This window comes from Bacillus rossius, chromosome 13 (assembly GCF_032445375.1).
Source record: "Bacillus rossius redtenbacheri isolate Brsri chromosome 13, Brsri_v3, whole genome shotgun sequence".
NCBI classification, from domain to species: Eukaryota; Metazoa; Arthropoda; class Insecta; order Phasmatodea; family Bacillidae; genus Bacillus; species Bacillus rossius.
The window spans coordinates 49,136,343-49,154,770 of NC_086340.1; the positions used below are offsets into that span (position 1 = coordinate 49,136,343).

At 33.4% G+C, this 18,428-nt stretch overlaps 1 protein-coding gene across 2 annotated transcripts in view; it reads left to right on the forward strand.

Annotated features, from left to right (window-relative positions):
* Nucleotides 1-3,310, forward strand: part of LOC134538557 (suppressor APC domain-containing protein 2) — an 81,142-nt gene extending 77,832 nt beyond the window's left edge. For both annotated transcript variants that reach the window (XM_063379979.1, XM_063379978.1), the window contains exon 7: nt 2,968-3,310. In XM_063379979.1, the coding sequence (XP_063236049.1) occupies nt 2,968-3,099 (132 nt within the window). In that variant the 3' untranslated portion in view covers nt 3,100-3,310. The remainder of the gene's footprint in view (nt 1-2,967) is intronic.
* The last annotated feature ends 15,118 nt before the right edge of the window (nt 3,311-18,428 follow it).

Sequence of the window (18,428 nt, forward strand, 5' to 3'; positions counted from 1 at the left end):
GAATCAAAGAACACAAAAACAACTGCAAGAAGGGTGAAACCCTAAAATCCAGACTTTCTGAACATACATGGGAAAATAGCCACAAAATTCTCTGGGAAGGCTCCACACCACTCATACAGGAATCCGATAAAATAAAAAGGAAAATCAAAGAATCAGCCTTCATTATTAGCAATAAAAATATTTTCAGTCGGCAGAGCATTGAATTAAAATATATGTGGATCCCTTTGATAAAGAGAGAAACATCCCTGCAGCACAAAACAATAGCCAATACTCAACCTACCATAACCAATCCGCTTTAACTCCATGGTGCACAAACAATGGGGAGACAGCTCATCTGCCATTGGCTGAGCAAGATGTATCCCTTTCTCTGATAAATACCCTCATTTTTCCAGCCCCTACTCAGTTGCACCTGTGTTTTCGTAACATGTGCGTCTCTGCCTGAGGACGGGAGCAGATAGCAGTTCCCGAAATGTCGCTTGTTTCTGTTTTGGAAAAACTGTTGTGTTTGTTTTGTCTTTTCATTTTGTAGTGTTTTTGTCTCGTTTCTACTGTTGTGCAGAATTTTTTTTTTGGGTTCAATATTTCTGTGTTGTCATCATTTGTGGGGGTTTTTATCGTTATATTCTGTTTTGGAAAACTATTGTGTTTGTTTCGTCTTTTCGTTTTGTCGTGTTTTTGTCTCGTTTCAACCGTTGTGCTGAATTTTGTGGGTTCAATATTTTTGTGTAGTCATCATTTGTGGGTTTTTTTTCATTCTCTTAGTACGTTTTTCTTTGTTTGTTGACCTTATTCCTGTTAAATATTTTGTGGTGTTTATATCCTGTTGACAACAGCAATTTTTTGCTTAATTTGTGTTTTTTGTCTTTTGGGTATTTTTATTTATTTATTTATCTTTTAGTTTTTAGTTTTCTTCTACAGAAAAAGTACTTAGCAATGGCGTATGTCCAAAAACTTACATCAAGAAAATTTACACGTCAGACATCTTCGTATTTCTGTTAATTAAATAAGTAAGTAAGTGGTAATGACTGAATAAATATTAGATATCTACTTTAAAACACATCGTTTTATACGGAAGAGATACCTACATTGTGGTGACTCAGACGATCAGATAAAGGAAATAATGTTTAAAAACGTCTTTAAAAGAAAATTTACACGTCAGACAACTTCGTATTTCCGTTAATGAAATAAGTAAGCAGTAATGACTGAATAAATATTAAATTTCTACTTTAAAATACATTGTTTTATATGGAAAAGATACCTACACAAAGCGCTCGGCATCTAATAGCGGGACCAAAAACATCATGCGACGTTTACGAAAGAAGTTTTTTCATCTCAATTTTGACAGCCTAAAATATAGGTGCGACGATTACGCGAGTGCGACGATTATGCAATAAAAGAGGGTACCTTCTTCGCTAAGTTGCTCTCTACAGCACTGCGCTCCGGGTCCCTACTTGACGACAGGGCTAAGTCCGATTTCCGAAGTAACATGTAAGTTGTAAGTTGAACTTACCAGTCCCAGAGACTTAAGGCCACTTTAATTGTTCGATGCGTGCTCGGGCATAGTGACGTTCCTGGTGGTCTGGCTGGGCGACGAACGTGGAGGCGTTCTTCGTGCTCCTTCCTCCCGCACTCTCTGTGCTCTGTGCTCAAATCTTCCTTGAATCGCCCAGAAGGTCCCAGTTACTCCTACTTCGGCGGAGACAAAAGGAGGAGGGGTAGTCAGGTGAGCGGACATGTGGTCACGTGGTCACCCCTACCACTCCACTGCTTCAGCCGACGCACGCGAAACCAGCGGTGATAACTTGCTTGGAGGGTTGGCCACCCGCAGTACACGGGTGTTCGACAGGAGTAGAACCATTCAGGGGTACAAGTTCAAACCAGGGAGAAAAAAAAAACAAGTTGTGGGCAGCGACTAGCAACCATAACAGATGCATGGAAAGTATTATTGTCTCAAATTCTATTGGAGTACAAAAAGGACATTTTCAGTGTCAATGAGTTCGGCCCCTTTTTCCAAATATTGCCTGACAAGACGTTTGTTTCAAAAGGAGAGTCATGCCATGGGGATGAACAAAGCGAGAGGCTGACTGTTCTTGTGGGGGCCAACATGGGTGGGTCTGAGAAGCTTCCACTTTTGGTAATTGGAAAGGCCAAAAATCCACGATGTTTTAAAAATGTGAAAGGTTTACCATGTAGGTACATAAATAACAGAACATCATGAATGACTTGTGGCATCTTTGAACAATATTCGCATTCCCTGGATGCCAAAATGGGAGTGAAGAACAGAAATATTATTGTGTTTATGGATCACTGCCCTGCCCATCCAAAGAATTTAGCAAACTTGAGGAATGTGAAAATGCAGTTTCTTCCTGCTAATTCCACATCAGTGCTGCAACCCATGGATCAGGGTTCAAGGTACTAAAGCAGCATTACCACAAGAGACTAGTGTGCAGACTAATCACAAAAATGAATCACGCAACACCCAACTCTCCACCGTAGAAAGTGTCTATTTTAGATGCACTGCATTTCCTCACGGCTTCTTGGGATTTGTTGGACCGAACCATCATTGCCAACTGCTTTAAGAAGGCAGGCTTTGGAGGCGACGTTGTAACTCCCAACTGATGAAGGTGATGTTGGTGATGAGGTTGAACGATATAGAAGTTGATGTGCCACAGCGTAGTGTAGTGGAGAGATAAAAAAAATGTATTGCATAAAAACCTTCTCCAGGAAAAAATCACTTTGATGTGGCAGCTTTAATGGTGATTGGTCAAACTGTATCAGAGTTTATCAGTGTCATACACACATACCAACATCCATTTATATATATATATGTGTGTGTATGTATATATATATGTATACAATTTCTTATAATTAGTTTTCTACATAAATCTAGAAAAGTAATGTGCCGTGCATTGTGATGCAGCCAGGCTGAGATGGAGATGGCAGTGCTGAGCCGTGTTGTGTCCGCAGGAGGTCAGTAAGAAGAGCGAGCGGATCACGGCGCTGGAGCGGGAGAAGGCATCTCTCCTCCGGGAACTCTACCAGAGCCGGTCGCAGGGCCGCAGGGGGAACGAACCCCAGGATGAGACCGTGTTCATGTAGCGGGTCGCAGTGCTGTCATGTGGTGCACACATGCTCAAATAAGCCCCTTGCTCATGATTAGCATTTGACAAATTACAGTTTAAGGGCCTCGCCTACCTGGGTACACTTAGTGTGCAGAGCTTCAAAAAAAAAAATAATTCCAAAAACTTCTCAAGATATCAACAGCTCATGAGAAATTCGGTTTTCGTATGTCATTACTGTATTTTGCATCTTAAGTTTTGCTATATATATATATATATATATATATATATATATATATATATATATATATATATATATATATATATATATATATATATATATATATATATATATATATATATTTACTATAGATGCCAATATATGCCAATATATATATATATATATATATATATATATATATATATATTGGCATATATTGGCATCTATAGTAAATATATATATATATATATATATATTTACTATAGATGCCAATATATGCCTATATATATATATATATATATATATATATATATATATATATATATATATATATATATATATATATTGGCATATATTGGCATCTATAGTAAATGCTAATTTTTCTGGCCCTACTAATCATGTATGTTAATTTTATAAGAATATCCAGTGACCAAAGTCTAAATACTCACTGAACACCTGACAAAAATGTCTCACCTCATCTTGATCAAGGCTGCAATGTTGCCAACAATTTTATTTAGCTGTGGGACATGAGCCAATCTTTTATTTTTTTGTTAGCCAGGCAGAAAAAAAAATAATTGCCTGAGCTGTTAAAGGAAAAACATTGCTGTGGCAGTCGCTTCACTAGGGTGGTGGGGGCGTATTGTCTTATTGTCTACCCCAGAAACATGGTGGCAGTTCTAATCCATTTTTAATGACTGAGTGGTTGGTTCCCTCCCGGTAAAAATAGCAGGTAGCGGACACCGCAGATGTTATTTATAACTCAAAACAGCGGCATGAAATGCAGCTTTTAAGGCATTCTGCTCTGAGAAAAATGTTTTCAGAATCTTCTGAGTTTTTTTTAATTTTTCCCAGGGATGATATTGAAGAAATTAATCATGGATTCGACTTACTTTCCGAAGCTTGCACATCCCTAATTAAATATAATTTTGGAATCATTATAGCTTCATGAGATACGAGGTGTAAAGCAGACATGAGTTGAGAGCAGGTATTTTAATAGCACTATGGTTTGTTAAAACTAATTAATTTTAACTATCTGAGGTATGAATAGTATTGTTTTAAGTACCCACATACATACTAAGTCATTCATTAGAACTTTCATATGTAATATGCATAGCCTACCAACAAATTTTAATATGGATAGAATTTACATAAATGGTAGCAGAATGCAAACCTGGTATCTCTGTATAAAAGTGCCTTCATTGTGCATTGAATTGTTCAAATATTTGAGTGGCTTTTTGTGTTTGAATGTCAGGGAGGGAGGTTGTGTGTTTGGCATGTTGAAGTAATTGGGTGTGCATATCTGCTGATGAAATACAGAAAATGTCAGATGACATGGAATAAGACAAAGAATTGTGAATTCTTGTTATGTAACTTATTTCACATTTTGTATGTTTATAACTCATTTTTGGAGGCATTAATAATGCTTAGATCAGTTAAGTATTGTTCACAAGTTCAGGAATAAAGTGATAATAGAAATTTATTCTCTCTTGCAAACATTCTCATTTGTGTCTAGGTGAGCTGACACCGTTCAGTTATCTAGCCGATTTCTTGTTAAAAAAAAAGGTATAAATTATTATTTAAAATTTTGTACTATTTATTTTTATTAATGTTTACTTTAACTTAAGTATATATTTTTTTTTCATGTAGGTACAGCAGCAACTGGATAATAAACTTGAAATCATCGTCTGTGATAAATATTGCCTACATGTCACAATTGTGGTACTACTGCCATAAATATTTTTGTAACAGTTGGTATTTGGTTGTTAAGATTCATATTTACACATATTGGTGCTAATTCGATATAATTTGTTGCTGTTTACAGAACTGTAATATTCATGTGGAAGTATGTTGGTTATTCATCCTGATCACACTTATGCAATATTTTTAAGTTTGCAGTTCAGTATAGCATACAAATTAATGCACTTTGAAACTTATTCTTATTTTCTGGTATTAATTAAGTAACTGGCAAATAGTTTCAGCGTGTTTATGATTTACAAAGATCAAACCTTACTACATTTACTACATTCTACAATTTATAATAAAGGCTTGTTGAATACTTGTAAGTAAAGTAAGGTATTCTAATTGAAAAACAAACTAATTGAGCAACCCATGATCACGAGTGATAAAGAATGTAATAATGTTGTTGGAATATTGTCCAAAAGTACAAATATCAAAGTTTTAACAAAATTGGGTTCTGGGTATTGTAGCGTTCTCTGGTCTTCGGTGTTTTAATTCACATTCTACCAAAAGGCGAAATGAATGAATAAAAATAAGAGCTATAAGTTATTCATTGGAGCCAAATATACTTATCATTCATTGATTCATTAAAAATATTTATAATTTCCTGAAAGGTAAAAAAAAAAAAAAATAAAAAATTGTGGTTGGCCCTTTAGGCAGAGTACTGTTGAAATCATCTATTGTACCAATTATTTCTTTTACCTGAGGAACAATCACTATAGGAACGGTTTTTTTCCTTCCAAAAAGTGTTTCCTTCTGTGCACCAGGTAAATAATAATACAGTTCCTAGAAACTTTGTTTGTAGATGCTTTTTTTTTTTTTTTTTTTTTTAGATCGGAAATTTTGGGGTCTTACAATTAGTAATAGTATCTTACCTACGCCGAAATTATTAAATTTTACGATGCACAATTTATTGACTTCTATAGATGTGAAAATGAGGTGCTGCTTGCAATATATTGATGACGGTCGACATGTGTAGGCAAACAAAGTAGATATGGAGCAGGTTATTTAGTAAGGCGGTAATTTTGGTAGTGCCACAAGAATAGGGGTAGACAGTCAAGTCAGTTTGAGGTAAAGTGCTATTCGTCGCAGGTGTGAAGCTTGTGTTTATTTCACATCATCACCGAGCATTTTACATGTCAAAGAACAACCTCTCCTTACTTAAGGTCGAGACAGTCAAACAAATGAAACATGGACCTGTACAGTCCGAGCACTGAATCCTCTTGGCAGAACGTAGGGGTAGCAAACTACAGTAGACTCCCGATTATCCGGATTGATGCCGAAAAACACGGTTAAAGCAACGTCGAAAAAAAATGGTTTTGACCCCATTTAGACAATCTCTGTATAAGGTTGTTCATAATGGTTACTAAAGTGTCAGACGTAATTCACAGAAAAAGTGGCGGTACATATCACTAAAACATAGCCTTATTTTACATCACAGTACTTTATGTCTAGCTGTTGTATAATTTTTAATTTTGTTTGAACGTCAAGCACTGCTCATTTGCATTTATAATTAGACATTACTGTCCAAACATTACGACAGAAAAATGTTACTGCTGTGTTGCGACTGCTGCCTTGAAACTACGCAGGCCAGTAATTGCTCGCGCGAGTCACGGAACAGCCGCGCCGTGCCGAGCGCAGTCCACAAGGGCATGTGGAGCACAAGTACACACGGCTTACAGAGGTGCATTTATAATTTGCTTTACCAGTTTCCAAGTTCATGTTGCATACTAACACTTACCAGCTGTGTGTGTGCACTATGTTGGGCATATTTTTCATCTTGAATTACAGCAAAAAATGCTTTGTCACATCAATAAATCACAAAAATACACATAATTAATTTTTTGTGTTTTTGATTTATGGAAGTGAAATATGGCAGGGTTAAACTGCAAACTAGATGACCCGCACACAGATAATCTAGAGTCTATTGTCTTAGAGGAACTAATGCATCATAGTTCACATTCACCTTATAGCACCTAAATGCAAGTTATACCATGGAATTAAACAGCATTTAACCATTATTTAATCCAATCATAAAAAAAGTAATCTTTTAATGTTTAAAATTTAAGGAATGTTGTTATTTCCGGAAACAAGATTGTACCAAAGTGCATAAATCAGCTCAATTAATTTAATTTGTTTTATTGTGCATCTCTTATTGAATCATTTTTAAACGATAAATGCCTGCCAATTTATTTTTATTGTTCTGAATGTATCTATATTAGAGACCAATTTATTACAAATTATTTTATTGTAAAAATGCAACACACATCTATTACCTCTATTTTGTAAAATACTAAAAAACAGCATTTATAAAAATTAAAACAATAACACCAAAATCTTTTGTTTTAAGAACGAAATTGGACTAAAAATGAAACCATGAAATCATGATCTACTCATCACTTCTTGTGTTTAATTAATTCATTTATCTTTTTAGAAAAACTAGAGGATAATAAGAGGGACCTGTCTTAGAATCGACGGTGTATTAGATTGTAGATTCAATTAAATACCGTTCCTATTCCTTGCCATACACTGTGGTGGCCAGATTGGGTGCTGTTGTGAATTAGTTTGTTGACTTGCCAGCTTCAAATGTTTTGAACTTGGATCCTGACTGCTGCAGTTGCAGTGAAGTGTATTTGCTGATCTCACTCAAGTCTTTAATAACCTTATCACGAGCGCTAAACCAGTGGGATGAAAGGCCTGGCCCACTTTCTGCCAGCTAGTACAGTGGCATTTATCATGCAGACAGTTACCATTTGTCCGGAATGTTATAGAGCTTTGATTTAAATTTTTTTTGCATCCAACAGACCTTGAATATACGTAGTTGATGTATATTTGCATAAACATGTCACAGAAATTAAATTTTTCAGAAGCTTAAAACTGTTTACAGTCTAAACCATCAATCATAGGGCACATTCAGTTATTGTATTACAAAGTAACACTCATGGGCATGGGTTATTTTCAGTCAGTTAACCACATTATTTTATTTTTATTTTATTTTGTTATTGCTAGGTGAATTGTTAGTAGCATTATTTTGTCCCATTAAAGTTGGTGTGTCTGAGTAGTATTGAGATTATTATATTAACTAACATGTACAGCATGAGAATGTAAATTTTTGTGGTATTAAATTATATTAATGCTAAGTGTGTTGCAATAAGAACATATTTGTGATATTTTGTATCTACGTACTGTATTTTGTTACAGAAATATATAATTAAATATAATTATGTTTGTGTTATAACTGAATGTTCCCCTGGTTGTGTTTAAGATAACAGATGTGTTTTAACAGGGGAGTATTGTGGTATTTTATAGGTTGTAATTAATATAACACTGTTAATGTATTCAATTACATTTGATTTTGCATATAAATATAACCTTTCAGTTTTTCATATTCATGTAATACTGGCTTATAATTATGTAAAAAAAAAAATTAATGTACATAGTCTATATGTTTATAGCTTTGTATATTTTGGGTAAACTTAAAACAACAATCAGTCTGTTGGTTATTGTCTTAAGTGTATTATAATTTTGATCACATTTGAAACAATTTGTTACACACAAACACCATTTTTGAGGCTTTTTGTCTTGTTTTTAGAGTAATTAAGAATTTTTAATAAAGTGCCATATTTTGAAATACATGTGTACTCATTACATGTTTGTTTTAGTTTTTTGTATTGAATTTTTTAAATATATAAAAAATTGTACTGTGTACATATTGTTTTCATGTTGGGTCTTTTGTACTTTATAAATAGTGCAGTTTAGTTTTGAGGGACAGAAGACAAATTCTTGTACATCTATTTGCTTTACTTATTTGTTGTAAATTTAGGTCGAGTAGTTAGATTTTTTTAAACTTTAATAAAAATGAAATTTTGTGCATGTTTAGCTGTTAGCTTTAATGCCAAGTGTTTGACTAAACTCCTCCTGTAGATGCTTACCTGTGGTGTTCTCAGTAAGATATCACTCTTAAAGAAAGTTTTCACTTTTTTGAATAACTCTGAGTAGTGATTGGTTGGGAGTCACATCATTGCGATTAAAGACTCAACCAGGTGAGTTGAAGTTCGTGAAAGCTCGGAGTCATAGATTCCAGGTGCACTGTGTTCAGTGTTTATAAACAATTGCATAACATTTTATATACAGTAAAATTTCATTACAACTTGATACTTCATGAATGATGAAAGTACTCTTATAATTCAGTGCTACCAAGCATGAAACATATTTTAGGGATATGAAAATATATAATTTTGAATTTTAAAGTTTTATAGTGATGTACTTTGAAATGAGGTTTCAGACTGTAATTATTTCGTACTATGTTACCTCAATCAATTTTTTGTGTGGGGAAGTGAAAATATTTTGTGTACTGATATAAAATATAAAAATTTACCCTCTTATGTTTGGTTTTCATTAAGAAATTCTGTCATTATGACATGATTATGTTTCATACTAGCCGATACCTCCCCGCTTTGCATATAATTATGTAAAGTAATTTAAAAATTTAATTCTTTGATTATGAATTCCATTATAATATGACAATTGAATAAAACAAATTGCTATCATGAAAATAAAAAAAAAACAATCTCAAATAAAACTTAAGTTGAAAAATCAAAAATAGCTAGATCTTTAAAAAGTTCACGTCTATCATATACTTATGGAAAACTGGAGTGCTTTTTTTATTCTTTGATGATATATAGCCTATTATTTGCATAACTGCATGATCTTGCTTTATTCCAAATTTTGGGATGATCGGTCAAGCCATTTTTGAATATAAACGCACAGACAGACAAAAATTTTAAAAATTGAAGAATTGGGATCAGTGAGAATAAAATGACTTATTTCATGCAAAATTGGTAAAGTTATTACATTGTACAGACAGATTTAGTATAGATAACTCTTTTTTACAGTGATTCTGCTATAGCAAATGGCAGAACCTTATAATTTATTTTTCAAGGGGAAGAGAAAATAATATATATAGAATAATGTTATAATCTGAAACTAAATATTGAGGATATCTTATTATATTTTATTAAACTTTTACTCTTGTGAAGAAAATGTTGGGGCTGTAAAAGAATGTTACAAGTAGGAACTTAAAACAGGTTTCTGATGTATAACTAGGTATTTGGCTGTAATATTTTGATGAAATACATTCCAATATAATGGTTTGTAATATGTTTGCAATGTTTGCTAGCCATGACTTTGTTTGGTGTACAAAATGGTTGAAAAGTAACAATTATTCATTCCAAAAATGTTGCTTAAAATCCGTCCAAGTTACAAAAGTGTAGATTAGTACAGATATTATAAGTTTTTAATTGTAGTTCACTAACAAGACTAGCATTAGTACACAGGTAAATACATATTGTGATGTTTGTAAAATTAAAATTTTTACTGGACACTTAGCCCATTAGGTATAAAATTATTTTCTTTGCCTAAATCAGTTCACTTACTTTAGTGTTGCTTTGAATCATTTGTGGAAATTAAAATTTCCTTCTAGTTTTACTGCCTGTTAGAGTTAGTGAGCCACATTATGAAGTGTCTCCCTAAATTTGTGTTTGTTAAAAAAGAAAGAAGAAATGTTAAATAACACAGCAAAACCTGTACTTTACAAACTCAAGGGACGTGGAGAACATATTGAAAAATGCGGAAAATTGTAAAATCAAGTACGTTAATCATGAAGTTCCTTATTATTTTCTTTGTAATGACTAGGGCTTTGCAAATATCTGTAATTCCAAATATCAAAACAAATAATTAGTTATTCATATTCAATTTGATTTCAAGTACTTACACTTTGAAATAACAATTATTTTTGGTATTTTAAGTGTAGTGAAGTTATAGTACATATGTATGTCACCTCTTATGAGTATCCACATTAAGGTGAAGATTCATTTGTACAATGTGAAGGTGTACATCCCAGTTTCAGTATATTAATGTGCCCTATATAACCACCCAGAGTTTATAACTTGTGCACAGTAAACAGCTGAACTGCTTTAAGTTCAAAAATCTTAAACCTTACTTCAATTATGTTTATAAGTATTTAAAAAAACATTAATGTGGAATACCATCTACAAGTATTTGTTATAAAAAAATATGAATCTTACTATTTGAATTCATTATTTGTATTTGAGTATATTTTGATATTTGTAATCTAATTTAATTAAGCCTAAAAAAAGGGATAGTGTTAGTTTTCCGGAAAAGTATTATTGAAAATTTTTTTTAATGTTTATATCAATCTTTTTTTTCCTTTCAAACTTAAAATTATAAAAGAAGTAGCCATTAGATGGTACAGAAAGACAAAATGTATTACAAACATATAGGCATAGTCTACAGATCTATACCTACTTTTTACAGTACTGGAATGTAATGCTAACGTAAAATTTTACAAGTGGTATTAAGAGTTCATAATAGGTGATAAATATTAAACACTGTTAAGTACATGCATAGCCTACATACAACATAGAAAGATTTTATTACATTATCTTGAGCGAAGCTGCTTTTTCATAGAACAATTTCTTTGAAGGGTCTGATATTTTATCCCAATCAACCACTAAGAACAGACCCTGATTTATTACAAACGGGCCAAATGGGAATTTTCCCAGAGCGCCAGTTTTTGAGGGCCGGGAGAATTTGAGGAACCAGAAAAATGGGACCAAAAAATTTGAGGGACGGTAAAAATAAGTTCTTAACGTACTGTAATGATTTTATTTTCAAAACTATGTCAAGGGGAAATATTAGTTAATAACCATTGCAGTGTGCTTAAAAATGTTAGACCTTAAACCGAATACTTTAGAAATTGATTTAAATTTCTTTTTAACAGTATACAGTATACTATAACTCATGTTTTATGTGGTATAAAACAGCAACAACCATTTATTAAATTTAAGCAAGAAAAAAGCTAAACAGCATATGTCATTGAAGAACATTAGTATTTAGTTGCATTGTGTGCTGTTATAAAACTGTTAATAAATAACCTTGAATTGAATTATTGTAGATTGTTTGGAACTGGAAAAGGAAAAGATTATCTGCCTAGAGCATTCAAAGCATTGAGTTCCAGTATCTATGCTGTGTGTCTAGTGATAGTGCTTACCTGTGGTATTTTGAAAAACTTGAATTTTTGTTTACATAGCCTGTAACATAATTTTTCTTAGATCTTCACATAGCATACCAATGTAAGTGAACCAATAATTTTAATAATATTTTTTTTTTCTAAGATTTTTGTGGGGTGATGCTTGAATTGTAAATGTTACTAACCATTAGCAAAAATTTTTAAAACATATAATTTTGCTGTTATTGATTGTTATTTTATAAATAAAGAGTATTTTATGAATATGATGTGGTGTTCAAGATAAAAGATGTTAAAATGTTTTTTAATAGTTTATTTCAACAACAAAATTTTTTTTTAATAGTGGTAAAAGCCACATTTTACTTGGAACAGTAAACATATTTAACAATATTTTATGTTTCAAGTATATATCAGAAACTGAAATGTAAAAAAATAGACAAGAAAAGGTGTTTTGTCAATTGGGGAACTTAATTATTGTTGCATTTGGCTCAGTATGAATTATGTTATTGCTAACTACATGCTAAAATAACAACCATCATCAATTTTACGAATGGACCAGAATTTTGGTGGTGCATGGTTTATTTACACACATTTCAGTGTTTTGATTTATCGCAATTTACCTGAAAACCTTGTCCATAAGCATTATTGTAGATGGTATGGATTCAGAGCACAATTTTTTTTACCCTTCAATATGGTTATTCCTAACATATGCTAACTGAAGCCCCATGTGACAAGTGGTTCGTAAATCTTTGTAAATTACAAGCGACATTGACAAAGGGCAATCTCCCCTTCCCTCCCTGCACCTTCTGTCCCTAGCTGCTAGCCCGCTACCGACCACCAGTAGGAACGTAAGTGCCCTGATTCCGACCTTTTTTGTCGCTCTTCTCACTAGTAGACAGGTATGACTATTTCAACTTAAAGTAGACCTACAGAAAAATAACACAGGTTCAATACACTTTTAAAACTTATCAAAAAATAAACTGACACGTCATTTAAAGTTGTCTTTCAGCTTCCTTTAGTTCTGTTGTTCTGTCCACTTGCCATACCTCTGAAAGCCTTCAAGGCCACAAGACTGGTACTTTTCCACCGTCTCTTGTCATTCCTCCAGCGCTGCCCCCCCCTCCCCCTCTCCAATAGGATGTACTTCACCTTCATATGCCCTTCTGACATGCCTGGTCTCCCCAGCCTTCAGCACTTCCACCCCTGTCAACTACATTTCCCAGCCACAGATTTCCAACCTAACAACAGTAATAATTCCATTATTTTGAAGAGTTGGGTTTTGCAAGACAAAGGGTCCTTCCATTATTTCATGGACAGAACTGTCTATTCACTTTTGTTAAAGTATTAAAAATAGCTTCCCTGAAAATATTTTTTTGTATGTGGGATTATTTTTTTTATATAAATTTTAGTGTTATATTTATATAAATTAACAAGGCACTTGGTTTGTTATGCATGTTCTTTAACTAAAGAAATGTATTTTTTACTCAAGATTTCCTCTAATTTCACCCAAGATTTGATGTCGCAAAAAATTTTTCAAACTTGCTACTAAAGAAATTTCAGGGTGTGTCTACTTATATTTATAATACAACAATCAAGCATATCATGTATTAATATACTCTTTAAACAGACCTCTGTTAACTTGGGTGTTCCATCTCTTACCCATTATAGATTTTATTATTTATAAATTACTTAATCTCTTGTGAAAAAATATTTACATTTTTCTTAAGCAATTTTTTATTATGCTACCTAGTGGCTGGGTGACTTTTTTGTTGTCTAAATTATGGTACAGCAGGTTGCTGATGAGTCATGTTAAACAAATACACCATTTATTAGGGTAGGTATGCTGTATCTTTGGTACAACTTGAAATTGTGTGGAGGTTAACTTGAAACTGAGAACCGAGAAAACAGTAGAACTGACACATCACTAATTGTTTGTTTTAGAATATGAAGTGTAATGTAAATACTTATACATGTACTTTTTGAAAATATAAATAATTACTAACACAGCATGTATTATTTATTAGCTCTTAGTTGTACTATTACAGTTAACAGCCGTTACTGTTAGTGAGGTTTTCAAACCGGAATTCTGTAGTTTATCACATTCTATAATCTGGCTCCATTTGAGCCAATAAAATTCAGATTTTTTTGGGTGGATTTCGGTTTACCATGGCCACCAGTTGGCATTACTGCACTGCGGGTGTTTTTAGTTTGCTGAGAGTTTATCATTAATTTTGTTTTTTTTTTTTTCATTTCAGTACAGCCTTTACTTCTTTATCGGGTTACATTAATCACATCTGGTATTTCAGTTAAAACTATATTGACGTTCAATGATCTGGCAAAATAACTAATCCGGCACGGCCGTGATTCATGAGCATACTGAAATAAAAGATTCACTGTATCACGATTTGTGCTCGAGTGCTTATCTTTGTTTGTTCTCTCTTTGTGGCAGCAGGACTACAAAATAAATGCTATAACAACTCAGTTTTTCCCCAAACATTTATTACAAAGAAAAATAATTTCAATAACTATTTGTACAAACTTGTTTGGCAATTGTATCACAGTCATATAAATACAAAGTTTTGTAAGTTAACTTTTAAATGTACATAAAATGAATAGTGAACACTTCTAATTGTATACCTAGATGACATTTACAGCCAGCTGAATGCTCGAAAATTGAATAAATATTATAACTAGAGCCTTTTTTGAATGCTCATTGGTTGATGACGAAGTCCCACTTCTTCCCCCTTGTTGATAACTGGATCAGGGTCATCAAGAGCTTTGTAGTACAGTCATCAACATGAAACAGATGTATGTGTGTTTCAAGTCTGCTTGCTACCTGATGAATGCACTAAATAATTTTGTCTCTAGTTATAACCAGTCACATTAACCTTATAAAAAGTGCATACATATTGACTGTAACTTGGTATCCATTTACTTTAATAACTCATGCAGTCATGCCTTACATAGTAACATGAGCAGAAACTAACATGTTAAACACTTGTCTTACACAGGAAGTTGTATAACATTTGAGATGAGTTTCAGGGTACCATCTAGGGGTACTTAACAGCAGTTGATTGGAATCAGTGGCAGAAATTAAGGTACAAACAAACCACTGCTGTGCATGATTTTTTAAAATGGAAAACTTGGCAATTAATTTTTAATGACAAATACTAATGCACAAATAACTGAAACACACAATATGAAACAAACCTGAACAACTGTAAGTTTCTCTGTACTTCTAATGTCCATTTTGTTAGTAAGTATTACATGACAAAGTCTTTGTATAACTGTACATCAATACACAAACGAGATGCTTCCATTACTGCTGCTATTTAATGTTCAAAAGATAAATTTATTGCATTCAGGGTCACTCCGATCTCCAAAATACTAACAAAAAAATTATTTAGGGTTACATTCCAGTGCAGACTATATTTTATCCAAACATAGATGGTGAAAAATTTACTGCAACATTTCACTAATCCCAAGTTGGTAAGGAAATGAGATAAAATAATAAGATTCATATTTCCCACTTCTGGTTGTCGTGTAGTTCTTGTAACGCTACGTATGCTTTAGATTTAAAAAAAAAAAATGCCAGCCTCATTACATTGTAGTGTTTGCAAACTTAAAAGAAAATCAATAACTGACGCTCAAAAAATAAATATTCTTTAATACACACAAATACTATTAAAACTGAAGAAAATACAAATGAACAAATTGGTCTCGTGTACCAAAATGTCTTAAGGAATTGCATTGATGGAAGTATCAATGAACTTGTGAACCTACAAACAAATTGAGACACTGAGTACAACACACATCAATCACTGACAAAATAACACTATGGTTTAGAGAAGGTACAACACCCGACAAGAATATTTCAGAGATCTCCGCATGAACTTGTAATAAAAATTAATTCAAAGTTCTCAAAACAGGCTTGTTGTTCTGGCACAGTTTAATCATTGTTTTGTGTACAATATAATGCCGGCCAATCGTCTTTCAAATTGTGAGTATGTGGGTGAGATTTAAGCGGGTGAGACAGTAGGGGAAGGGAATACATATCAGTGGAGTGCGGCCAAGGAGATTGACAAATTTCCTTGGGCTCTACATTTTTCTATGAGTGCTGTACCTGTTTAAAGTACATTGACAGAGTATCCACATTATGGACATTCATGAAATCCTGTGAAAGTTGTAGAAATTTCTCAGTGATAGAATGTCATGCTCTACCATCATTTACACTGTGAATGCATTTTTTTTTTTTTTTTTTTTTCAGATTGTGTTTTAGTTCACAGTCATACACACTTTGAAATTATGTATGCAAGGTTCTATTTAGACTAGGCCAGTTTTGAGAAAGTTGATGGAGGCTGGATTATCTTTATTTCTTTCAGGAAATTGGCAAATATGTAAATTATTAAAAAAAAATGTGCGTGGAGTCCACATGCGACAGAGATGAAACTTCTTGCTTATTAGGTACCGTAAAGCGAGGTTACTTTGCGCCTACAGGTGATACTTTGCACCACTCACCAAATGACCTATGCTGACATCTAGGGAAGAAAATACAAACTAAATGCTCGTAGTTGCGGAGTTTCTCAACAGGTAGCATTCCCATGCTGCTTTGGAAACTTATTGGACAGCTTCGCAGTGTTTGGTTGTTGAGTGATGTGCTTTTGAACTTTTTATCTAAAATCATGTAAAATTTTGTTGTTTGATCTTTTATGTGTATCGGAAACTTCCGCAAGATATAAAAAGGTAAGGCTTACATTATTTGCTGACTTATTTCATTACAATCCGAGAATTCTATTATTTGCCATGTTGCAGTACACCAAAACTGTACATTCACATATAAAAGACACACATAGCAATAGTTTGGTTAAATTGGGGGGTAGTTTGCACCATAATGTAAATGGTGCAAAGAAACCCCAAAAAAACTTTATGGAAATAATACATGCTATGCACTATTTTGTTGCACTACAATATCCGAATCAGAAAATTAAATGCTCAAACATATTGTTTCTGTTTCGTTGCAAATAAAAATGGTAAGAAAATACCAAAGGAAGCCCGGTAGCAGGTGTTACACAAATTATTCTGTAGAGAAGCTGACCGAATGTTTAGCAGCCATCTGAGATGGAAATATTTCAACTAGGGCTGCTGCAGTGTACTTTGGAATACCAAGACAAACCATCAAGAACAAATTAAAAGGTCATCACACTTCTAAACCGGGAAAGCCAAAAGTTTTCAGTGATGAAGAGGAGAGAATACTGTCAGACTGCATCATTGCCATGAGTGACTTTGGATTTCCTATCGACGAATTTGAATTAAGGTGCATTGTTAGTGCTTACCTGGGAAGGGCGGGGAGTTGATGGAGGTAATATCCATGAATGCAGCTGTAAATTTAAAATCTGGCTTCCGGAAATGTGGAATGCATCCTTGCAATGTAAACAAACTCTTGGAACGTTTGCCAGACAAGACATGTGAAAGAGATAGTATCGAAAATAGTTTCAAAGTGTTTTTAAGCGACAAAAGAAAGAACACAGTGAGTGGGAGCACAGCTGGGAAAAGTATTGCTCATGAAATCAGTGAGGCAGACCTTACTGAAGCAGGCTCCTCAAAGCAAATCACAAAGAAAGCATTGCCTAAAAGAAAAAAACAATGGGCAGAAAAAGAAACGCATGATTCTACCATCTTCAGAATCAGAATCAGAATGTGAGAGCATTGAGCTTAAAGATTCGTCGAGTTGCTTTGAAGAAAGTGAAGAAGAAATGTGTGCCAGTGGACAAAAATGGCTACCTGTAACAAAGTGAAAGGCGAGTTCGTAATTTTCAAGTATGAAGATGAACTATTTCCTGGTTAAATAGAGAGCTGTAGTTCAGATTCAGTAGTACTTAGTTATATCTTCAATGCAAAGATCTGCGAAGTCTTGGAAGTGGCCTAAACCTGTGGACACTTTGGTTTACAATTGGGAGGATGTCTTAGGGTCCATAAAGCCTCCAAATCCAATAAATAATCACTGTTATTTCTCAGTTCCTGAGCTACAACATATTTTTGTTTTTGTGTTTATTTTGTGGTTTTTTGACTGAGGGGTGTGTTCAAGAACCCTTCTTTTGGCTTTCATTATATTATTTAATTTTTTTGCTATTACATAACGCCAATATGCTTACATTGTTGCAGTTTCTTAAACTTATGAATAGAAGGTAATTTTAGATTATTTAATCATGATACACAATATTATGTTAGTGCAAATCAAAACCCTACTGTTTCTTCTTCAGCGAACATGTAAATGACTGTTTAATCTAAGTGTTTAAAACGGTAACAGTTGTGTTTCTGCAAAGCTGAGTACTTACTATGGTGTAATGTTACACTTGCAAGTGAT